The sequence below is a fragment of the Simochromis diagramma genome, unplaced genomic scaffold (assembly GCF_900408965.1).
Source record: "Simochromis diagramma unplaced genomic scaffold, fSimDia1.1 OVJJ01000753.1, whole genome shotgun sequence".
Taxonomy (NCBI): domain Eukaryota; kingdom Metazoa; phylum Chordata; class Actinopteri; order Cichliformes; family Cichlidae; genus Simochromis; species Simochromis diagramma.
The window spans coordinates 15,076,870-15,102,176 of NW_024387523.1; the positions used below are offsets into that span (position 1 = coordinate 15,076,870).

Sequence of the window (25,307 nt, forward strand, 5' to 3'; positions counted from 1 at the left end):
AGCCAATGAAAACGAGGCAAAAGCGGGATATCCTGTGCTTTTACTTATAAATGCTCTTTCAGTCTGTACAATCATTCACTGCCATGATTTTAAATGAAAATAAAAAACGTAAAATCATTACGTTAAAAACCGAGGTTAAATGCGCCGTCTGTTTTCTATTTTTTAAATTAATGGGATGTTGTTAGAGTTGGCAAATGACCCTAAACAGTTATCGTATTAAGTCATATTTTTTTAATAAGTGAAATAAACGAGGATAATAATTAAAGTGATTTAAGTCACCCGAGTAAATAATAAAGTTGTTACGTTGACCTCTTGTCGTCTCCTCTATTCCCAGCAGCATCACTGGTACTTCTCAGCATCCCGGAAGTCCAGCATCATTTTCTCTTTCAGGAAGAGAGAGACGCATCATCGCCAGAGCTTTGACAACAACGGGGACACTGGCAAAAACATCGGCCAGGCCGGCAGACATTCACTCTGTTTTGCAAGCGGAAATCCAATGAAAAGGGTACCCTTTTTAAATTCAGACTAAAATAACGCTTGTGAAAATCTTTGCTCTCTTTTCTCAGCCAGACAGCTAGCTGTCCGACTAGTATAATGTTTAGCTAGCTGGTGACTTGACAGGACATGGCCTGTTCACAAGCTAATATTAGCTCCTTAGCCATAACAAATAAGATTAACTCCAGGCTAACTGAGCTCGTTTTAAAGGGCTGTGCTCTACTTTAGCCGTTGTGTGCTGCCTTCGTCGTGTTTTGGTCGAAGCGGATCAGTGGTCAGACGTTGTACGTTAGCTGTTTAGCTTAACCGAGCATCAGTTTATGACTTAGACTTGCACGTTATGTTTATCAGTCCAGGGTTGGGTGTATAGGAAATGCAGGGATTTTGGGTTTGTCGTTGTAGCTTGCTTCGCAGTTACGGAGATGACTTGGTGACCGTGATGCTAAGCAGCTGCATCATTCTTCTTGACCACGAACAATAGCCCTGACTGTGCAGTTTAAAGTCAGCTGTTTCATCACAGTGGTGGGGCGGTTTCTTCATATATGGGGGTTTATACACTCGTGAACAATGTCAAGAGATTATAATTATAATGTCACTGATACCGCTGCTTTTTCCTATTTAACACCCTAGTTTTTCCAGCAGTGTAGTACTGCATAAAAATGTCTTTAAAGAGATGCCCATAGCAGAGACACCATTTTTCAAATTATGGTTGTGTACATCACCACAGTGAATGAAACAACTCATATGTAGTTGAAGTGCAGATTTCAGTGGGTTGAACAAAAAGAGCATAAAAATGTGAGGAACTAAAGTGTTTTTTAACACAAGTCCTTCATTTTAGGTGCTCAAAAGTAATTGGTAATTAAATTAAGAAAATAAAATGTTCATTTCTAATACTTGGTTGAAAACCTTTGCTGGCAATGACAGCCTGAAGTCTTGAACTCATGGACATCACTGGATACTGGGTTTCCTCCTTTTTAATGCTCTGCCAGGCTTTTACTGCAGAGGTTTTCAATTCCTGTTTATTTGTGGGCCTATCTGTTCAAAGTTTAGTCTTTAACAAGTGAAATGCATCCCTGATTAGGTTAAGCTCTGGTGACTGACTTGGCCATTCAAGAATATTCCACTTCTTTGCTTTAGTAAACTCCTAGGTTGCTTCAGCTGTATGTTTTGGCTCATTGTCCATCTGTATTATGAAACGGCGCCCAATCAACAAGCAGACAGTATCTCTGAACATCAGAATTCATTCATATGCTTGTGTCTTGTGTCACATCGTCAATGAACACTAGTGTCCCAGTGCCACTGACAGCCATGGATGCCCAAGCCATCACACTGCCGCTGTTGTGTTTTACAGATGATGTGGTATGAGCTTTTTGACACCCTCTCAATCCTTTATTCTTGCCATTATTCTGGTAGAGGTTGATCTTGGTTTCATTTGTCCAAAGAATGTTTTTCCAGAACAGTGCTGTCTTTTTTAGATGTTTTGTTGTTGTTGTTTTTTGTTTTGTTTTTTGTTTTTTAGCAAAGTCCAATCTAGTCTTTCTATTCTTGAGGCTTATGAGTCCTTATACCTTGCAGTGGACCCAGTGTATTTACTTTCATGCAGTCTCCTTTATGGTAGACTTAGATATCAATACTCCTATCTCCTGGAGAGTATTGTTCACTTGGTTGGCAGTTGTGAAAGGGTTTCTCTTCACCATAGAAGTAATTCTGCAAGCATGCAACAATGTTAGATTCCATGTACGTCCAGGCCTTTTTGATTTGCTGAGTTCACAAGTGGTTTCTTTCTTTCTCAGGATGTACCAAACTTTTTCATTACTAATATTGTAGCAATTTCTCAGATGTTTTTTTTTTCTGTTTTCACAGCCTGAGGATGGCCTGTTTTTGTCTGCTTAATCGATAATGACATATATACTCATGGCAACTTTATTAGGTATACCTGTTCAATTGCTTGTTTACCTAATTACCTAATCTGTCAACCACGTGGCGGAAACACATTAGCTATGTAGACATGGACAAGGTGACATGCTGAAGTTCACACCAAGCATCAGAAAGCGGAAGAAAGGTGATTTAAGTGACTTTTTGTGATTGTGGTTGCCAGATAGGCTGGTCTAAGTGTTACAGATATGGTTGAGCTAATGGTAATTACCTCCACATCCATCGCTAGGGTTTATAGAGATTCTTTAGAAAAAGAGAAAATATCCAGTGAGCAGTAGTTCTCTAGGCAAAAATGCTTTGCTGATTCCAGAGGTCAGAGGACAATAGCCAGACTGATTCAAGCTGATAGGATGGTAACGCTAACTCAAATAACAACTTTTTACAACCAAGTTATGCAAAAAAGCAAAATTTGTTATAGGTTTGCTACACCAGCAGAAGACCACATCAGCTACCACTGCTGTCAGCTAAGAACAGGCAATTGAGGTGACAGTTCACACAGGGTCACCACAATTGGACAATAGAAGATTGAAAAAAAGATGCGTCATGACTCTCATTTTCTGCCGCAACTTTTGGATGGAAGGGTCAGAATCTGGCTCAAACAACATAAAAGCATGGATCCATCTTACCTTCTGTCAGTTGTTCGGGCTGATGGAGTTGCTACAGTGTGATGGATATATTCTTGGCACACTTTTGGCCAACTGAGCATCTTTTAAACAAAAAGCCTGTTATTACTATATTATTCCATTTTTGAGGACCGTGTCCATCTTTTCATAACCACAGTGTACCCATCTTCTGATGGCTGCTTCCAGCAGGATACTGTTCCATGTCACAAAGCTTGTTTATCTCGAACTGGTTTCTTGAATATGACAGTGAGTTTACTATAATCAAATGGCTTCCACAGTGACCATATTCCAATCCAATAGAGCACCTTTGGGATGTGGTGAAACAGGAGATTCCCACCCAGTGCAGCCAACAACTCTTCAGCAACTGTATGATGCTATCATGTCAATATTGACCGAAACCTAAGAGGACTGTTTCCAGTAAAAGAGGGTTCAACCCAATAATAACTGGTAATTAATCAAGTGGTCTAATATGTTTAAAGCAAGGAAAAATATGGAGAGAAATACATCTCAAAAGGGGTTGCAAATGCGTAGGATATGATTCACTAGTGTAAACTAAGATTTACAAATGTGTGCAATGATTTGTTTGTAAGCACTGGTTGATTTTTCCCAGCAGAAGAATGTTCAACATGTAAAAGCAGATTATTGAAACCATATATTATATTTTATAGGCTATCGTGTAATGTCTGTAATTGGTTAATCACATTTTCTAAGTTTTTTTTTAGAAAAAGAAATGTTCACTTTTTTTTGGAAAAAATAAAAAACGCTGCCCAGATGTCCCAGTTTTGCACTGGCACTTGAAACCAGCTGGCAGCATTCAATTTGTCTTAAATGTGGGCATGCGACATGGTCTGTGCGTATTAGGCGATTCGTTCACATGCATTTAAAGTTTTGTAAGGGAGCGACAGAGCTGTTACGTGTGGTTTTACACATTTGTACGCATAGAAAGGTTTTTAGAAGTCAAAAACTTGGGATTTTTGAGCTAAACTTAATATATTGTGTATAAGTGATCAGTATCAGTTTAGATGTACATATTTGTGAAATAATTTTACTTGTGCTCAAACTCCTTTGTATTTGTGCGTTGAGTCCTCAAAAGTTACACACAAATCATTTCACACATTTGTAAAGCTCAGTTTATGCTTGTGGATCATGTTGTACGCCTTTGCAACCTTTTTGAGACATATTTCTCTTCATAGAAAAACAAATGTTAATAAACTTCCTCTTATAGAGGTGTAGCGCACTTGGTTCCTGAGAAGCAGTGAGCCTATAGCCTATAGTTGAAGAACCAAATTTTCCAGTTTGATGTGCATATTTAAACATTCAGCACGACTGCTTGCTTCTTCGCTCTGTGGGAGATACACTTGTGTACACTTTTACCTGTTTCAGGTGCAGAAAGGGTAAACATGGTGTCATCACTTTTATGAGTGGGAGAGAAAGTCAGGCCTCCGCAGATCTTTAGTGTAAGTGCAACTGCTTTATCATCTCAAAGTCTGAACACAGTGTCAACAAAAGGATTGCGTGTGACTCAGGAGTGCAAAAGCTAACTGGCATGAAGCTTTATGGCACGTCATTGCTTTGCAATGTACAAGTGTCAAGGAAAAACATGCCAGCAGAGCATAAAGGAATTGAGACACTTGGAATCATTTGATTCTAATGGATTGCATCATTTTGGAACAGTTTTTGTGTTAAATGTTTGCTTTTTCACTCCATACTTATTTCTGTCTATGCTGTTTTCCCTTTTCTAGACAAATGAAGTGACCAACAGGAAACAATGTCATCGTTCCAGGTGGTGGATTCATCGCCGGGCAGCAGCGTCAGCGTGATGGAAACGTCCAACTTTGCCCACGTTATTTTTCAGAATGTGGGAAAGAGTTTCCTACCCCAGGCACCCTTGGAGTGTCGTTACACCCTGACCCCTTACATTACTCCCCACCCCAAAGACTGGGTGGGCATTTTCAAGGTACAACACGCACACACACACACACACACACACACACACACACACACACACACACACACACACACACACACACACACACACTACAGCTGCTATTACTCAGACCACGCTTCAAAGACAAAGGCAGGCATAATCGGTTAAAGACCAGACGTTTATATAATAGGAATCATTTGTGTTACCGAGACATACTTAGTGAATAAAACAATTTCCCGCCCATTATACGAGTGTTTTTTGACATGGATTATGTGTTAGCGTTTTATTAATTGGCCATAGGTTTGTACTTGGCACATTAACACATACATCCGCCTTGACGCTAATGGCTGAGCTCTTCTCTACATGCTTAAAACCTCACCGCAAGCTTTGGTGTGGTTGCTCTACATGCAGAAGGAGGAAGAGTGTGCATGGTGGGCTGGTTACAGTAGGTCTCACTGGAGGGGGGGACGAGGCAATCATTTGGTACTCTTTATGAACCATTCTGATTCCTATTAAGATCACACACACACACTTTTGGCATGTTGGCTCACCATCTCTTTCCATCCTTTTCGCTGCTTCCTGCTAAGCAGCATCCCCCCGTGCTCCGTCCTTTTATCGGGGCCATCAAATCTCACACGTAATTAACAGGAAATGCGAACGAGGAAGCTTAATGTCTCGTAAAGTCAAAAGACAAACATTTTATCGTTGTTTAAGAACTGACTTCAAATCCACCAGCTCAATTAAAAAGGAATAAAGACGCCGCGTTTATTTGGAAAAAAAGTCGATTGGAAAATGTAATTATTGTAATTCGTGCTAATGAAACCTGTTTGATGGTTAGAGCTTCATGGCAGGGAGCAAGCAGACCACGCTTCTTTAATCCTTTTGACGTATACGTCTGTCTTTTGTGTGTGTTCACAGAGATGTTATTTTACAGCAGCAAAATCTCTGCAGTATCAGTGTATACTGTCTGTTGCAAGAATATTTAACCATTTCAGCTAATAATTATTTTGTCAGGTAATCAAGTTTAGTATTTAAAGGGGTTTTACAAATGGTAATGACCACTGGAAATCACTTGAATGATTTTTACCTCCTTTTTCCTCAGTTGGGCGGGTTTAGTTTCTTTGTTTCTGTTGGAAGGATTACTTCCAAGGGACTTAGACTAAATTAGAGGTGATTAACTTTTGGAGTCAGTCAAGATCTGGCTCCAGAAATTAGTTTGAAGGATTTTGTACCATTGTGAGCAGAATTGTACATTTAATATCAGCTCTACATACATATCAAATAGGAAGACGCCTTGATGTCCTAGATATTCTTTTTGATCTAGAAACTCAGCTTGTACATGGCACAGAGAGAGACTTCAGAGCCTCTGGCAGAGGTATGAAGTATCAGACTTCCCCTGCATGGTTTTCACTGGGTATTTGGAAACTGTAAGCTTGCTTATTTAAAAAAAAATGACTGTTTTCATTTGACTTTTTCCTCAAACGTCTTGAACTCACTGTTGAATACTCTGTGTTTGAGTCCTGGAGGCAAATCTGTTCCACAGAGATGACTCAGAAAGAGAATATTTTCTTCCTCTTACCTCCGACATCCACAGGCGTTACCTGAACGCTAGAGAGACTGAGTAATGAAGCCTAGAGACCAAGTAACAAAGCTGACTTGCTAAGAGGATGACTCAGGTGGCTCAGAGAGGCAGTGCTCAGTTGAGTTGTGTACAGACACCCCCTAGTGGTCGAAAATATTCATAGCCCACAATAAGGATCCTGCTATAACAAATGTGCTCCTAGATGGTGTTGCATTGAAACAGTACTCACATACACAGAGAAGATCAACAGTTCCCATTACAATCAAGCTTGCTTAGCTTTCTTTCTTTCGTCGCTTTGCGTCACTGAAAAACATTTCAACATATTTGTTTTATTTGGCTACTGACAGCCTGATTTAGTTTGATGTTTGACTCACGTGCACACACACACGCTAATGCACACACACATTCATCTCCCTGAAAAGCCCCGTGGAGGTTTTTGGTTGTGGCATGTCCGTTGGGTCGGCAGGGAGAAACCCGTTGTGTGAGTGTATAATTAAAGTGTCATCGTGCTGTTCCCTCACACCTTGGATGAATGATTGATAGCTGCTTTGCCTGTGATTATTTTATAACAGCACTCATCTGTTGGAATGCCACACCATACCTAACCAAGTGTCAGTCAACTTCACTCTGCAATTAGCAAAATTATTTATGTCTGTTCTCTCTTAAGCAAATACACATGACCACACGAACAAACCTGGCTGGAATCCCATCGCAGCCCCGCTTCTCACTCAGATGCTGTTGGGGGTGGAAGGAATGTTCTTGGCAGCAAGATTTCACGTTGACAATTACCATTTGTTTGGAGCAGCATTATACGCAGCGTAATGGGGTTGATGCGGCACACACTGCAATTACGTTTCGGTGCAACAACATTATCAAATCTGAAAGCCTGACAAACGTTTTGAGTAGCTCGGGTGATTTACTGTCGTCACCTGAAGCTTCCGTGTTTTGTTTTTGTTGACTGTTTTTTTGTACTTGAAAGTCATTTAATGATTTAATCAGTTAAAAGTCATTTATTTTAATATTTTCCTACAGAAATAGTTTTTTAAAAACTCAGCTCATTAAAAAGAAAATCAGCAAGTGTTGCCTGTTGATCATCTAAGTGTGATATTCTTTGGTTAACTCTTCTTTTTTTCTTTTTTTTTTCTTTTAAGAAAACAAAACGTCCTGCACTTCCACAGATGGTTGAGTTCACCGCAGCTGAAACGTAGTTATGTAATGTCACAATAATGCATCGCGTACTTATGAGTACGAGTTACAGCGAGGTATGCACGTGCGCATGCGTCCAAGACGGGGCGCGTGCGCGGCTGTATGTGACAGATTTACAATGCACGGAGCTGAATTGGGACGGGCACGACAACCTTTCATCATCTGTCTTCTAACAACACGTGAAATCCAGGGAATTACATTTCCCTTCTCATTTTCTGTAAAATTTTCACCTTATTTGTATCCACTCTCCCGCTTCCCTCGCCTTTTTTCCCCCCCCATTTCTTTGTGGGCTAGTCTCTGCAGCCCCCACGAGCCCACGATTGTATGCAGACGAGCCCCCCTTGCCCTTCCACCCTTTTCTCACACCTTTGCTGGCCCTCTTTTTTGTGGGTCCAAAAGGGGCAGGAACTGAGGGGAAGGAGTGAAAGGGGGAGGAGGTGTGTGGAGAAATGAGGGGTTTTAAATGTTTCCATTCTTGCTTTGAACATTGGATGTAGTCCTCCAGAATGCTTCATCAAGCATCTTTTCAAATCAGATCTAACGATTAACACATGTTTGCTGGAAAATTTGGCCTTCTTCAGCGTGATTTGAACTGCAGCACACAACTTTTACACTGTGGGATCGTTTGTTTATTTTTGTTTTTAATGTCTCCTCAGGTGGGTTGGAGCACAGCCAGAGATTACTACACCTTCGTTTGGTCTCCTATGCCTGAAAACTATGAACCAGGAAGTACTGTGCACAGGGCTGTGGTGTTTCAAGGTACAGCACACACACACACGCACGCACACTTACATACTATTTAAACCACTATACAAACCCAGGGTATTCCAAAGTTACTCCTCCATTTTACAGTGCATATAAAAACCAGCACTTTTATTTAATAAGGGAACACGACCGCAAACTGAGGCCTGGGACCTGAGCACCTCTCAAACCACACACAGACACACACAGACACAGACAGTTGAGGGCCTGCAAACTGGTTTTACTGGGCCTGGAACGGTCAGACATTACACAGTGAAAATATGAGAGCACGCTGCGGTGTGTCAGGAGTCAGTAAAACCAGTTGGCTTCTGGATATTCCTCTACTGCCCTAGAGGACCAGGGCTCACACTTGAATAATATGCTTCAGTTAGTTTCCAGTGTAACCTTGGAATGCTCGAACCCAGCATATGTAATGTATTTTCTAGCTAAATCCTCTGCATAAGTCTTCTCAATGCTGGTGATTTTTTCTTTCTCTGCTTTGAAGCAGAACAGTTGGATGGATATTTGGGGTGATATTGTAAATATAGGCAGTCTAGAACAGTTTTGAGCAGGTTTGGTCTATAAAAGAACCCATTATGTTAATTTCCAGCTGCGTGTTTTTATTCTTGGTCTATAAAGAAGGAGCTTTGCATGATTCACAGTTTAAGTTCTTCGTGCTGCACCTGACACTTAAGCTTTTATTTCAGGAGATATATGTGTATATGTGAACGATTATAAGGAAGGACACAACGTGCCCCTCTTACGTGCCAACATTACGTTCTTTTTTCTTTGCTGTGCAGGTTATTATGTTCCTAAATCTGATGGAGAGTTTTACCAGTTCTGTTACGTCACTCACGCTGGTGACATCAGAGGAGCCAGCACACCCTTCCAGTTCAGGTCAGCCACGCCCACCGAAGAGCTGCTGACTGTTACTGAGGATGACAGCAACTCCGACATACTGGTCGTCACCACCAAAACGGGCCTGCTAGAGGTAGAATGCACAAAATGTTATTATTTATTTATTTCCCCAGTTTTCTTAACCCCTCTGGTCTTGAGTCATCAAACAGCGATCTGCAGTGTAACTGACTATAGAATCAGCACTCTAAATAGGGGAAAAAATGAGAGGTAAATGTAATAAATTGCAGAAGACCAGAAGATAAACGTGACCAAAAATCCCCTTCAAATTGAGTCGATCTGATTTTTTTTCTGCTTCTCCTTCTGCCTGTTAGCGTGTGGAGGAAGCACAGCAGGAGCGCAGGGAACTGCTGAAAGCTATGCGTCTCCTGCAAGAGGAGAAGCAACAGCTGCAGGAGGAGCAGAAGCGACTGGCCAGGGAAAGGGAGCAGGAGAGGGAGACGTGCTGCCTGCTGCGGACACATAACCAGGTTAGAGGTAGTGGGCTAAGTTTTGAATAGTACAGGTTCCCACGGAGGGGGAGGGAAACCTGTAGGGGCAGCTGTGGCTCAGGAGGTAGAGTGGGCCGTCCACTAATCAGAAGGTTGGCGGTGCAATCCCCAGCTCCTGCAGTCTTCATTTCAAGAATCCTTGAAATGTAGTTCCGCTGATGCATTCATTGTGCATGAATGTCAGACAAGAGGCTTAGGCCTAGAATAAAGTCAGAATGTGTGTGTGTGTGAGTGAAAAGGGGCTCGTAGTAAAAAAGCACTTTGAGTTCTCAATTAGGAGTAGAAAACTCCTGTATAAGTGTCCATCCCAATTAATGAATCTAAAAATAAATAACTGGTATTTCTCGTTTTTTCTTTTCGTTTTTTTTTAAATTGCAGTTAAATTTGGAACCCTGAGCAATGTTCCCACCCTTAAAATAGCCCACAGGTTTTTATCCAGTTGTGACATGACAGGCCTACGTCAGCAATGTTGGATTAGCCCCGTAGCCTACATCTCTCATCTGCTTGTTGTCATCGCCAACAATGATGAACTTGTTTTAATGTCCGATGGTAACCTCAGCCAACCCACAAACCAAGCAATTAATATTCCTAACGTTAAGTAACAGAGCTCATTCTGTCTTCAGTTTAAAAGTCAGAAGTTTTATTTAGAATGGTATTTAAAAAATCCGAAGTCTTCACTCGCCCTAAGCTCCGTAGTAGCAAAAATATTTGGGAATACTCAATAGAGTTCAAATGTCCGTACATGGATAAAATAAATAAACGGTATATATGCAACCTTGAGACTGAAGAGAGTTAAGACAGTTTCGGTGTGTGTGTGTAGTTGTATTTAGTGTATGGGTGTGTACAGGTGAGTGTGTAGATGGACACAGGCTTGGAGCCAGTTCCTCACCAGTGATCATAGGTCTGAAAACTTCAAAGGGCTAAATTCATGTATAATCTGTTTCCATGTTTGACAGACACACAAAAAGCTGCTCAGTGTGTGTCTGTTTGTGCATGTGTTTTGTGTGTGTGTGTGTGTCTTTTTCTCCCTCTTTAACGACCTGACTCAGTGGGCCAGAACGGAATTGGGACACAGTTTTTCTTGGGCATCTGGCGTCAGGGACGATGCCATCGCAACCACAGAGTGAACAAACATGACGTCAAACGCACACACACACCCACGTGCATGCGCCTGCACAAACCCCCGTCCCCTCCGTCCCCTTAGGCTGTCACATTCACATTCAGGTTCTACACAACAGGGCCCCTCTAATGTGCATTTACACATGCACAAGCATGCATGCACACACACACACAAACAAACGCACTCATTATGCCACCCGCTTGCAAACCCTTTTAGTCTGTGTGTGGAATGAGAGGAGGGTAGTCCGCAAAACCGCCTGTCTGAAAAAAGAGCCCTGCCCAGCCTGAGGGACAAACACCACTCAGTCACGCGATGCAGTGGCCACTGCTTTCTCACTGTCTTATTTTCTTCCCTCTCGCTTTTTTTCTCTCTCCCTCAGAGTTTCTTAATTGGCATGACGAGGAAATAAATTTTTAATCCAAGTTAAAATGATACGTTTAGAAAAATCTGTCAAAATGAATAAAGTTTAAAAAAAACAAAAACTTCTACACCCATTTCGTCCGCTATGTCCCTCACACCTTCTTCACTCACTCACTCACTCACTCACTCACTCACTCACTCACTCACTCACTCACTCACTCACTCACCAGGATGAGTCACATTTTAGCATTTTATGAGATCCTCATTTGATAAGCAGTAGCTTGGCACACACGCCCAAAAACAGACACCTCAAGCTAGCTCAATAAAAGTAGGAGAGGGGAGTTGGCAGAGAGAAGTGAAACCCAGAAAGTTGCCAGGTTTTTCTGAGCTTGAAGCCAGTCTCTTATCGCCCCCTAGTGCAGCTTCCTGGTGTAGATCCACAGGCTGCTTTGAGTTAGTCTGTTGCTCCTTTTTTTTCCCCCTTTTTTCTTTCTTTTTTTTTTTTTTTATGAAGGACAAAATCGCCATAAATTACACACACACGCTCTGTTATTACCATGCTGCTTTTCATTCAACAGGCATGTCCATCTGCAGATATACGACCTGTGTGAATAGGGGTGTGTGTGTCATTTGTAAAACATTTACAGTAGGTGCGTTAGCTCGTGGCTCGCTGATGAAAATATCCTTTGAGTTTCTTAACGTGAAAACATAAGTACATATTTTGTGGCTGCTAATTTTACGACTATACTTTTTATAAGGTCTTTACGCACTGCTAAAGTGCTTCCCAAACGCCAGCCGTAAAAATCATACAGTAATCTATGCAGAGCCAAGCCCAGAGGGAGACGGGCCTGAGTATGCGTTGGAGTGTGCATGTGCACTCTGTCTGTCTCTTGTATGTCCTTGACTGTGTAGCTGTGTGTCTGTCTTTCCTAGTGTGTGAAAGAGAATGGGTGTGTTAAGGGCTCATACTACAAAATAAAGGAAGGGTGTGTGCACAGGTATGTTGTCCTGTCACAACCAATATTAGCTATGCATGATTTAATGTCGTTCACTGCTAATTCGCAGCAAGTTCAAACAAGGTATTTCCTCTGCAGGCACACCACACGGAGAAAACAAAACTGATATAATGTGTTGTTTGATAGCAGTAAATTGTTTTGTACTTCCACTACAGGATGTTACTGAACATTTTTTTTGGAATCTACATAGTTATTCTGTGCTTTGTGTCCAACAAAAGACTTAATGAGTCATAACTTGTAACCAGTTATTTATGAGTGATGAGATAAGGCTTTATTGAACCCCTAGAGGGGAATTCACATGTTACAGCTGCACTAGAAATATGCCGTAGAGGTCGAGAACAGTAATAAATAATTAAATACAGTTGTGGTCAGAAGTTTACATACAGTCATCGTGGGCACAAATGCAATGTTAATTTGGGGCTTTTAATGATTTCTTTCAACTTTTTACAGGATGGCATGGTTGCATAGTTTAGATCTTTAATGACAAACAAGAATTGGATACACAAGTTGCACAGACTAAAAAAACTTTTAATATTTGGTTAAATGTCCCTTAACAAATAATACCTCCATCAGACTTTTTTTTTCTGGCATAATTCAGATTAATATTTGACCACTCTTCCTGGAAAAGTTTCATTTAAATCAGCTGGCTTCCTGGCACGGATCTGGCATTTAAGCATAGTCCAAGAGTTTTCAGTGGGATTGTGATCAAGACTTGTGGAAGGCTATTCCATAAACTTAATACAATCCAAAACCAGTTTCGATGTGTGTTTGAGATCATTGTTCCATTGGAACACCCATGTGTCCAAGTTGAAGAATTTGAAGGTACTCCTCTTTCATTATACCATCCATTCCATGCAGTGTACCAGTATGACTGGGAGGAAACCAGCCACCGAGCATGATGTTACCACTACCATGCTTGACAGTTGGTACAGCATTCTTAGGTTTGAAAGCCTCATCTTTATTCCTCCAGTAATCTATCTTGTCTATCTTTGTTTTGTGTGAGCATAAAAGTCACATGAGACGATGAAGGCATTATGTGACATTAGTCCATGTGGGCAGCAACAAATTTCAGTCAAGTTTGAAGGTGTCAGTTTTGGAGCAGAGGATTCTTTCTTGGTCAGCACCCTCTAAGTCTATGCCAATGTAAAAAACTTGCTTCACTGTGGACAGTGGTGATTTGTGTTTCCTGGGTTGATCCTGAACATCCTAACAAAATTCCTCTCATCTGAGGGTGATAGTTCCAAACCTTGGTAAAGACACAGCGGAGTTACATACAGTTGTTTGAGCTGATGATCTTGAAATCTGTAGTTCTTTGCAAATGTCTCCCAAAGACCCTCCCAACTTGTGTAAATTTAGACTTCCCTCTCTTCACTGAGTTCCTTGGACTTTCCCATTGTTCTAACTAACGATCAGTCCAATATGTGCTGTCAAATAAATGCTTTTTATGGCGAACTGAAGCTACAATTTGTTGTCAAGATGATGTAGAACCTTCAGTACCACTTCACAAAAGATTTAAGTGAATGTATGTATATATATGAGCTTGTATGTATACTTTTGACATGTTTGAGAGAAGGATTGGGGAAAATCCAAAATAAATTCAAACTTTTACACCCAATTCTTGTTTTTTAAGTCCTTAAAGATCCTGAAAAAAGGACAGTTAAAGAAAATCACAAAAAGTCCATAATTACCATGATGTTCGTGGCCAAGAGGAGTGTTTGTGTGTGTTTAAGCTTCTGACCATAACTTTTGATAAAAAAAAAAATTCTATTTATGCTGTACATTGATAAGAAATATATAGAGACAGTAGTATTTGAAATATAGTGAATGGGTTTGGCAGGGCTATAATAGAGCTCTTCAGCTACTGAGATTGACTGTAGTGGCTGTCAGGCTGATGTACAGCTACCTCTCTGGCCCGCAGGAGCTGCTGCGTTCTTCACAGGGCCTGTCAGAAGAGAGGGAGGAGGTAAGGCGGAGGCTGACAGAGGCTACGGACCGGGTACGCCAGCTAGAGGAGGACCTGCTGGGAGTCACTCAGAGGGGCCTGCAAAAGGAGACAGAGCTGGATTGGTGAGTGAAGAATGGCAACATGTAACCATCAGTCATCCATTTGAAGACAGACTGTTTACATAAATCTAAGCAAGCTTAACATCAGCCTCACAGATGTGGAATATGTGTAGAATAGTTTTGCATGCGTGTTTACTTCCCAGGTTTAAACACGCATACAAAATTGTGCCAGATGCTGCACAGGAATATGTCAGCCTGGCTTTAACATATTTCACTGGCATCTGATGGCTCTCATTTGATATTTTCCGGCCTTATACACACACAGATTATACCCATCAGTAAAGCCATGTTTAAGGTGTCCACTTAATCACTAAATAGCTTTTTGTAAGAAAACTTTAGATTTATAATATGAGACACAAGAAAGCACTAAAGAAGTTGTTTTTCAATATGTCTTTCAGTCTGCGTGATCGCTTAAAGAAGCTGACAGCAGAGAGAGACAGTCTGGAGAGCCAGCTGAAGAATGAGAAGGATGAGCGAGATCTTTATAAGGTGAAGAAGTGTTTTACGTGAAAGGCTGACTTTTTTTTTTTTTTTGTACCAGCCGAGGGTGTGTTTTTGTCTGCATTCTTACTTGACCCGTTCTGTTTAACTGTTTCGCCATATGTGTAGGCCCACCTGCGCAGCACAGAACTGGAGAACACTAAGCTGAGCGCAGAGCTTCAGATGCTAAAGGCGGTGGAGCTGAACCGGGAGGTGACCATCGCTCAGTTCCAAGAGGAGCTGGAGAGGCTCAGGGCCTGCGTTGCACAGAGAGACAGCCTGGAGAAAGAGCTGCTGGCACACAAAGCTGACAAAGTAAAAGTGCTTGTGCATATTATTGCTGGCAACACTAAAGTAGTACTCAAAATGTAAACAAAAGTGTCCACTAATCGCAGGGTTAGCATTTTGATGGTATAGCTTTAGTAAAATCAGTTGCACTATATTTAAATTTCTTCTTTCTGTCTTTAGGCAGAGCTGGCCCGTGTACGTGAGCAGCTCCGTCAGGCTGAGGAGCAGCTCCAGGCATCCCGGCAGCAGGCCTCTCTGCTAGCCTCGGAGCTGCGTGACTCAGCCAGTACTCGCGACCACACGATGACCGAGCTTTACCGCGCCCGCTTAGAAGCCGACAAGCTCCGTGCCAGTTTAGCTGATGCCCAGGCAGAGTGCCAACGCATGGAGAGCCAGCTTGACCGCATGAGGAGCACTGCACAGAAGGAAGTGGTCAGTGGTCGACTTCCTTAATATCTGTCCCTGTGTTTAGGGAAAAGAAGTTTAGGGAAATCTGTAGCTAAACATGGAAAGGAATTTTCACACTTTTCAGTTTTATTTAGATGGATGATTTTTATATGAGAACTGAGGACAACCAATTTAAGCAAGATAAATTTTAACTGTTTACCATTTTAACAAAGAACACAGTGCAAAGAAGATTTTGGAGTTGAGCCTTTTTTTTGTTTGTTTATAATTTATTGCTGAACAGTTTGAACTGTGTTAGATTACAAAGCTCCTGCCTTAGTCGTTCTGAGTCTCAAATATTTGTTATATTAAAATGGAGATAAATAAATTCACAAATACTTTTTTTTGTTTGTTTTTATTTAATCATTTTTTTTAACACTGTGTGTTCAGGGTGTTGGGACCAATGGGGACATGACACCCAGCATGATTGTGGTGTCAGAGGCAGAGGCTGAGCTGCAGAGGGAAGTGGAGGAGCTGAAGCTGCGTCTCCACATGGCTGCTGAGCACTATAAGGAGAAGTACCGGGAGTGTCAGCGCCTCCGCAGACAGGTGGCCAAACTGAACACAGCGGAGTCCCAAGGGGTGAGTAATTTTTAGCAATGCTCATCAGGCTGAAAAGAAACATTTCGTTCAGTTCCACATGTGCCTAAACCAGCAAAATTGCATTTCATTGATGTGTATATCTTTGCAGGAGCCAAAGAGAAATGCATCTACTGAGACAACACTGGAGCCACTGACCCCTAGTCCAGAGTCACCAACAGGAGGTACATACATTCAGATAAAGGGCATATTCCTCTGTCCATTTTCTGCCATTTATCCAGGTCTAGGTTGGGGAGACAGCAAAGACGCCAAGACCTCCTTCTCCCCAGCCTCCTTCTCCAGTCAAGAGATGTAATTTCTCTAGCATTTCTGGCTGACCACTTCAACTGCCTCCTTTCAATGTGGAAGAGTAGCAGCTCAGTCATTCTGAGTGAATGACTGAGTTCCTTACCTTATCTCTGCGGACCTGTATTCACAATCTCAGTTTCTCACGACCATAGGTGAGAGTAGGAACAAGATCAGTCAGTAAATCGACAGCTTCATTTTCATACTCGGCTTTCTCTTTACCACAACAGACCAGTTTGGCATTCGTATCACTGCTTATATCGCACCAATCCACATGTCACTCTCCCCTAACTGGTGAACAAGACCCCAGGATACCTAAACTCCTCCACTTGAGACAACAAATCATTCCCAACCTGGAGTGGGCACTCTACCCTTTTTCAGCTGAGAACCATAGCCTCACACTTGGAGGCACTAATTCTTAACCTAACCATTTCACATTCAGCTAAAAACTGCCCCATTGTAAGCTGGAGGTCATGGCTTGATGAATTCATCAGAACCACGTCATTTGCTAAAGCACTGTTGCCTTACAGTGCTTTTCTGTGTGGTGTTTGCATGTTTGCCACTTGTTTGTGTGGATTCTTTTTGGGTACTTGGGCTTTTTCCCGTAGTCCAAAGACATACAATTAGTGGGGTTTGGTTAATCTGTGATTTTATTTTGCCATAGTTGTGAATGTAAGTGTGCATCATTGTATGTCTATCTGTGTTAGACTTGCATCAGATTGGCGACCTGTCCAGGTCGTACTCAGCTCTCCCCCTGTGGTAGCTGGGATAGGCTCCTTGATAAAGATAAGCAGAACAGAATGGACAGATTGATAAAATGATTTGCATATCATCGAGTGAGATAAGCATTATTGGTATGTTTTTGGTCATTGTAATTCTGGAAGACCCATCCAAGATCCATCTTCAGTGTTCTGGCTGAGGGAAGAAGGTTCTTGTCCAGATCCATGGACCCATCTATGACCCCTCAAGGCGGAAAGTCATCCTGTATCTTTAGCAGAAAAATAGCCACAAAACATAATGTTTCCACCTCCGTACTTGACTGAAATCGAAACCTAATTTTTATTTTGGCAGTCTCTTTCTCGTGTCCTTGTGCACCTCTGGATCACTTCTGCCAGGCTGCAATAAGTTCATTCATAAAAACTCCACTCTGTACCCTTGTACTTGTGCTGCTGCAGATTTCTCCACAGGGTTTCAGTGAAAGACCCACTGTTTTCCACCCAGTGCCAAGGAGCTGAATTATGGTTAATGCCTTCAGCTCACATTTCTCTGTGTAAAACTCTTTACACTTAAATAGGTTTAATTGTAACTTTGTTTTTTACAGGAAATATAGCTGCTGCAGTCCTACAAGAAGCTGTTGAGATGACAATCACCCCAGACGTCAGCAACAAGGAAGTCACAAATGCTGATACACAAGTGTGCACAGAGAAGGAGGAGCAGAAGACACTGAATACATTTGAAGAGAAAGCTGAGGTGAGGGTTGAAAGTCAAGTGAAACAAATGGATGATAATGAAAAAGACAAAGAGAATGAAAAAGAGGAGAGGAAGGAGAGCCTGCCGGAAGAGAGCCTGAGGATGGCGAGTTGGGTAGAAGTGGAGAACGAGAGGCTGGGCGCTGAGGAAAACAGTGAGGTGGAAGGGGCCCTGAATATGGAGGAGCTGAGGGACGGTGCCGAGGAGCAGGGGCTGCTGGAGGTAGAGGAGAGGTGCATGGAAGAGGCAGAGAAGGAGCAGACTCGTTCAGTGGAGGAGGAGCTGGCAATGATGGAGGAGAAATGGAGGGAGCAGTGCGCAATCAACGAGACACTCAAACAACGGCTGGCTGACGAGGAGGAGCGATTCAGAGTAAGACACAAAGACATAACCTTAAGATTAAGTAAATCTCAGAGAGAATGTGATTGTGAGGGTGTTGGGTCTCATTCCACAGCAAAAAGTAACAGAAATGAGATATACTGGTTAAAATAAATACTGACAAAGTACAACTTTGAGGACATAATTTGCAGTATATTCACAATATACAGATTTCACTATACAATTTTAATAAATTCATACAAATGACAGAAACTGAGTTTATTCATATTTTTAGCATCAACAAAGGAGCGGTTGCAGTTTTACCTGCTAGACTTGCCTTAATGTTCCAGCACCTTGAAGACTAGCTGTATGCCGCCACATAGTGCTGTTCCAGTGCAGCGCTCTGTATAGACTTCCCTGGCTTTGCTCCTGCTCCAGGAGTTCAGTGTTTTCATCACTGGTGGAATAGCAGGCGTTCTGCTGCGTGATTTGTCAAGAACAGATCCTGTTTCGAGAAATTTGCCATGGATTGCATAAATTGTGTTATGCGCTGGAGCAGTGTCGTCGGGGACTGAAAAGCTTCTTGCTAAGTAGGAAATTTTGCAATGCTGCTCCAGTGTCACTTGGCGGACCATGGGCACAAAAATGATACGCTTACAAAAACTGTAAAACCAAAACTGTCATATGCTCATGGCCTCAAGTCTTTCCAAATAAAACCTGGAATGAATTAGAAAAAACGAAGTATATAGTGCATTTTGGGACACTCCTGTATGTTATATATCTATACTCAGTTTAATGCTCTTTTATGCACAATCTACCATTAAAATAAAACACAGCTGCCTGAAAAACATTGTTGTACGACGGTCTGCTGTGCCATGCATAAACACTTTAATGTAATACCCAGTCATTCAAATGGAATTTGCTGAACCACAAAGCCTGAAGAACAACAAATGTCTAACTGCTCTACTACTTACAGTATGGACCATACCTTCCAATGGGTGAGCCAGCATGTGTGGTATGTGTACTTGATTCAGTAGAGACCTTGCATTTTGAATGCGAACCTCCACTAAAGTACCAAATAGCATTTAATCTCCATGAGTGAGTGTGTGTTTATCGGCGCTGTAAATATGGCTCTCCCTCAACTTTGATAGAGTCTCCTGTCTGGGGCGAGCACCCCGGGTCCCAAGCTGCTCTTAATGGCCCCGGAGACTGACAAGCGAGGCAGCCGCAGAGCGGCATGCTTTATGGCTGTTTACACCAGCCACCCAGAGGAAGGAGAGAGGGAGAGGAATAGGATGAAGTGTGTGGGGGGGTGCATAGTACTACATTGCTGCGGACTCCCTTCACCTGAACTTAACCTTCTAATGCCGTGCCGTAAATTTATGATAGAAGGAAAACGCGAGAGAGGACAAAAGGAGATGAAAGAGAACAAGTGGGGGAAGCAAAAGAAGCGAGCAAAATTTAAGAGAGAAAAAATTGGGATAGACAGATGGACATGAAGCAGAAAGAGAAACCATGGGAAGGGAGGGAATCTGGAACCTTTGAAATGGGGTGAAATTAGAGAAGACGGGCAACGGGCCATGTAAACTATCCCACAGGGTCAGTTCTGTTAGAGGCTAAGAGATTTACTACGATCCCCTGGTCCGCTTCAGCTTTACGTTATGTTATGTGTTTTATAGCAAGGCCCACACATCTGAGGCTGCACCAGGTGAAATTAAAACCAAATATTTTCACTTACCTGGCTGTATGAAGGCTGATTTTGGTCTTCTCAAATTGGCACAAAATAAAAGCAACAAGTAAAGAGGTTATTATCAACTAAAAGCTGTATGAATCGTATGAATAAAAATACTGGTGGCCACCAATGCTATCCCATAGCCTAATGCTAGATAAGAGCACCTATGGTATCAATTTGAAAAAATCCTAGGTCACATCGGCCTCAAGTTATCGCGTAGACAGCATTTTCAAAAAACTTGACCTCTGATCCTGACTTTGAGGTCAAGATCAAAATCGTTCAAACTGGTCTGAGATTTTCAGTAGATGCACCTATGGTATGAACTTGAAAATCCTATATTGCATCGTTCTTAAGTCATCATGTTCACAAACTTGGGTGTCCATGCTACCCCGCCCGGTGGCGTAATGAAAATACTCCTGAGCTGTACAGCCCTTCAGCGGTATTGTACAACTAAGGGGGAAAAAGTTGAAGATTATTAGTTAAAACTATGGTTGGCAATTAAAATTATTGGCTAACCATACAGATTGGCAGTTAGAATAAAAATAAAAGTTTTGGAAAAGCTGATGAAATTGTTACAACTAAACAAAAACAAATGCTATCAACACATAATAGATTAAACGAGCTGTTATTAAATTGAGCCACAGCTAAACGTTGAGGATGAAATTGCTAATCTGAAAATAATTGGTAAGAGTAAAGTGTAGGCAAATCCTGGTTTTAAATGAGTTTAAGATAATACAGTTGATAAAGGGATTCTTGAGCCCATCTTACAGGTCTGTACGTCAAATGAAAAAAATGCTGAGATGCACTGTGCTGTGAGTTGATTGTCTTTATCTATTTCACTAGGTCCAAATGGCAGAGAGAGCCAGCGAGGTCACCGAACTGAAACGCAACCTTGCCCAGGCTCTCAGAGACAAAGAGCAGTTACAGGAGGTAAAGATGCCACCACCAGTGTTCTCTAAATGACTTTCAATGCAACATTGTTGCTTTAACAGCAACTCAGCACTTTCATTCAGGTTTTCCACTTGTCTGCACATAAATTGTGGCCATATTGGCCTGAAAAGAGGAGAAAAATCAATTGTCACCATGGAAATCGGTCTAAAAACAGTGAAAATGTTAATGCACTCTCTCCACACATAGTGCCCGAGCACTCTAGAAACTTTTGCATACTCTGATTTCTAAGCAGGCACAAGTTGTGCATAAATGAATCTATTCATTGCAGGTAAAACTGTGCATATTTCAACAATGACCTCAACTTAAGGTTATAAAACTTTAGCCTCAACATAGCTCTTACTTACAATCAAATTCACATACTTAGACAATGTAGACTGAGCTGAAGCCCAGACCAGTATCATTGCTTTCAATTATAGGAGGTGTATGAACCATTTCCATAGCTTTTTCTTTCTTACTCAACACTCCCCACTCTCCTCTAATTAATACATCTATACTTGCTTCTTTCGCCCACTGGTACAGTGCCATTAGATGGTGCAAATGCCACACAACGTGTCTGTTTCACCTTCCCAACCCTGGTTTAAATGTTAAACCTGATAGCAGCGCACTAATGAAGTCATAAAGAGAGGAGATCAGGGAGGAATAGGGAGAGTAAGGAAGGAGTTACAAAAAAAGGGAGAGGGTGAGTGCTTCTATCAGCAAAGCCAGAGCAGAGGGAGCCAGAGTCTGACACCCATTACAGTAATGAGTAGGGTACTAATGCGCTTGCTTCAGATATAATCACAAAGGGCAGAAACAATGTAGACGGGAAACTTAACTCTTAAGATGAAAGCACTCACCAACTGTGAGAAAGGTTCTGCTGAAATGTTAACTGATGACTTATAAAACTGAGACTGACTGCGGTTCTGTGCTTATAGCATCAGGAGGATATCCAGGACTTTTTAAATGAGGTGTGGCCGTGAAGTGTAAAGTGTAAAGCTCTCTCGCATCTCTTCTGTAGCAGTTGCAGCGTTACATGTCTAGGCAGAGGGAGCAGGAGGTTGCTGTTCAGGGTGCTGAGGTCCGGCAGCCAATGGTGCTGCGCTACCCTCTGCCCTACCCCCAGCATCCCTCCCCTCCGCCGCTGGTGCCACAGAGGCCCGCTGAGCTGCAGTACGGCAATCCTTACTCCACCGACACCACAAGAGGTCGGGTCAGAAACTGAAATGATTTACTCGCACTCTGTGTCCCTGCTGCTCCCCTGCTGCTTTAATGTGTTAATCTTTTTAGATCGGGGGGATGTTGCACTTTCCCCTGAGCACGTGTCCCGTCCCCCACCTGAGGCTCCATCCTGCACCCCTCCCTGCGCACCTCCGATCTCACCATCTAGCCCGGGTCCGGGAGCACCAGGCTGGGATCGAGAGGTGGTCTGCATCCAACCCTCCCGTAGCACAAGTCCCCCCGAGACCCTCGAGCATCCACCAGAGGAGCCACAAAATGTGAGTAGCAGTGTATCTAGCTCAAAACTCAAAAACCCATTGTTGGCTGAAATTTTATATTTAGTGTATGTAGTGTTGTTATATATAAATAATGCATTGTATTTCTGAATAAATACAAAACCATGATTGGCAGCATTAATTGACCTCTCTACATAACTTTTGAGGGATATTTTAAATCACTGTGATGCGATCCCAGCCGTTGCTCTCCTACACTGGCTTTTTGTTGTTGCCACGATAATCCCGCGTTTACTTCACCCTTCTCCGTCTCTGGAGGATTTCTCCCTCGCTAAACGAAGGGAAATGCAGCTTGGCCTTAAAAGACAGTGCTTTGAACTCATTTGCATGAAGCTCTAATTAATGTCACTCCTTCAGAGCTCAAGAGAGATGAAGATAACAAGAGCTGGGGGAGAGTAATTAGAGGAGGTTTTGCATAAGGACAGGCAGAAGATGAGTTAGAGACTGTCAGATAATGGGGCATCCTTGTTTACTGTCACGTAATAGAAACGTAGGTACACATAGTTTACTAACACACGCTTCATTTACTTTAGTCGCACTCCTTTTTCCTGTAATTGTCTTTGGAGGTGGTGTTCATTAAAGCATTCAGATCTGTGAGCAAATAGTGGAAATTTTCTTTTTGTGTGTGTGTGTGCCAAAGGTGGGAGATGGGGCTCAGCAGTCCTGTGATCATCAGCCCAACAGACGCAGTGAAACCAGGAGCAGCTTCTGCTTTGACTCCAGGTAGGACATTCATTTTTAACACAAGGTGTCCTAGAAGACACGACACATAAAGAAGGAAACAAAATAACGCACAAGAGCATCAGTAAAAACAGACGCATAGACAGCTGCTTTGTTGGGAGTTTTTGCCTTGGAAAAAAAAGATTTGTATCAAAGTAGCCATTGATTCATTTTCTCTCCACAACTTAAACTGCTCCAAGTAAGAACTCTTCATTTTGAACCCTGGTATATATGACATAACATGCTAAATGACACAGTCAGAGATTTCTTCCTTATGAACATAGAGGATCACATGAAGACAGAATTCATTTATCTGTTTCTGCTCTTACGGGAAGAGTAGCGCACAGAGCCAATAATTACCCTGCAGGGGGGGTAACACAGTTGCTTATTGCAAGTGACTCAACAGCTGCTTTTCAAGAGGCACACGTCTCTGGCTTTCATTATTTAGTCATAATCTGGTCTGTGAGCAAAAGAGGCCTACTCCATTACAATGATCCACACGGAAACTCACATTTCTTTTTCAATTTTTTGTCTCTCTCGTCTATCCATCACCCCTTCCACCAACCCCCGACCTCATCCATTTTCCCCTCATCCCCTTCCACAGTAGTGACGTTCACAAGCGCTGCCCGCTGTGCGAGGTGATCTTCCCGCCGCACTTTGAGCAGCGCAGCTTCGAGCAGCACGTCGAGAGCCACTGGAAGGTGTGCCCCGTCTGCTCCGAGCAGTTCCCGCTCAACTGTCAGCAGCAGCTCTTCGAGCGGCACGTCCTCACGCACTTTGACGGCCACGTCCTCAACTTTGAGCAAATCGAATGAAGGGGAGGGGGTTCCGGCATACTGTATGGGTAAATATGTGTCGCTATTAGTTGATTTTGACTCGGGTTTGGTTGATTTATCTTGTTAACATACAATCATTTGCACTTTTGTTGTGATTTTTCTGGGTTTTCTTTCTTTTCTTTTTCCTTTTTGTTTGGAACGTTTAAGAGAATGTAGTCTACTTCTGAAAGGAAGCAGAGTTTGTACTTAGGCGGCTAGTCCTCCCAAGTTATTTAGCAGCTTTCACGTTAACATACAATCATTAACATTCAGGAATAGTGCCACAATCCTTTGCTTTTCTAGCATCTTTCTCCTCCAAGGGATTAAATGCACAAATATACATATTTTGTGTTCCAAAACAATTCACAGCCACAAAGCTGAACTGGGACTCCGAGGGAAAGTATCCTAAACGTCCCTGTTCTTTTAACTTCTCCGAACATGCATACACCAAGTGAGAAATCATCCAAGGCAGTGAGTCGTCCTTTATTTGTCCTCAGAGTATGATGCTTCGCAAGACGCGAGAGATAAGAGCATAAATGCAAAGTGAATATGAATATGTGACATCTTAAAAGAGTCGCCTGTGTGTGTACATAAAAAGTGAAGAACTGTGTGGTGGAGATGAAATATTGTACGTATGAGATGGTTTAAACACAAAAGAAAAACAGCACTACATTTTCATGTATCTGCACTAAATAAGGCTTTATTCTGAATGTACTGTACATAAATGAAAAGAAATATAAATTGTGGCGATACCTGTGAATTACGTCGTGAACCCGCCTCCCCTTATCGTTACCTCCCTCATATTTAAAAGAAGACAGGACCAATGATGTTTTACTTCCTGGCGTGCACTTTCTTGATCTTAGGTCGGCCGTACGAAGCTGGGCTTAGGAGATAACGAACCTCGTTTTTGGCTAAACTGGCTGCCGGACACGGGGTTAGACTTGTTACGTACTTTCATGTTTTACAGTCACAGTCTGTTAGCCCTCATGACTGAATGTCGTTTATGTGCGTCTTCACGGGGCTTCATCACCACCGCTTGTTTATTTCAGTCATTATGCGTGTTGTAATCAGGCTTTTTAAAAAAAATAAAAAGGAAAGAAACGCACATGTCCAGTCATCACAAGACAAACCTGTGTATGTATGTCACGTGTCCGACGCAGGCCTTTTCATGTGAGAATGGTTTAAGTGGTGCTGCAAAGATCTTTATGAATAAAGTCAGCTTGTCTAAATGCATTTTGA

The 25,307-nt window shown here is 42.1% G+C and overlaps 1 protein-coding gene across 2 annotated transcripts; it reads left to right on the forward strand.

Annotated features, from left to right (window-relative positions):
- The first annotated feature begins 359 nt into the window (after positions 1-359).
- Positions 360-25,301, forward strand: tax1bp1a (Tax1 (human T-cell leukemia virus type I) binding protein 1a). Of its 2 annotated transcripts, XM_040020354.1 has the most exons (18): positions 360-505; positions 4,437-4,510; positions 4,796-5,010; positions 8,425-8,527; positions 9,310-9,500; positions 9,739-9,894; positions 14,330-14,478; positions 14,874-14,964; positions 15,085-15,270; positions 15,424-15,675; positions 16,078-16,269; positions 16,379-16,451; positions 17,894-18,414; positions 20,936-21,022; positions 22,041-22,227; positions 22,310-22,518; positions 23,174-23,256; positions 23,858-25,301. In XM_040020354.1, exons 3-18 carry the CDS (start codon positions 4,822-4,824, stop codon positions 24,066-24,068), a joined length of 2,880 nt encoding a protein of 959 aa, XP_039876288.1. In that variant the 5' UTR covers positions 360-505; positions 4,437-4,510; positions 4,796-4,821; the 3' UTR covers positions 24,069-25,301. The 2 variants fall into 2 exon arrangements, with proteins under 2 accessions (XP_039876288.1, XP_039876287.1); XM_040020353.1 differs by lacking the exon at positions 4,437-4,510 and having other exon boundaries at positions 361-505.
- Positions 25,302-25,307: the final 6 nt, after the last annotated feature.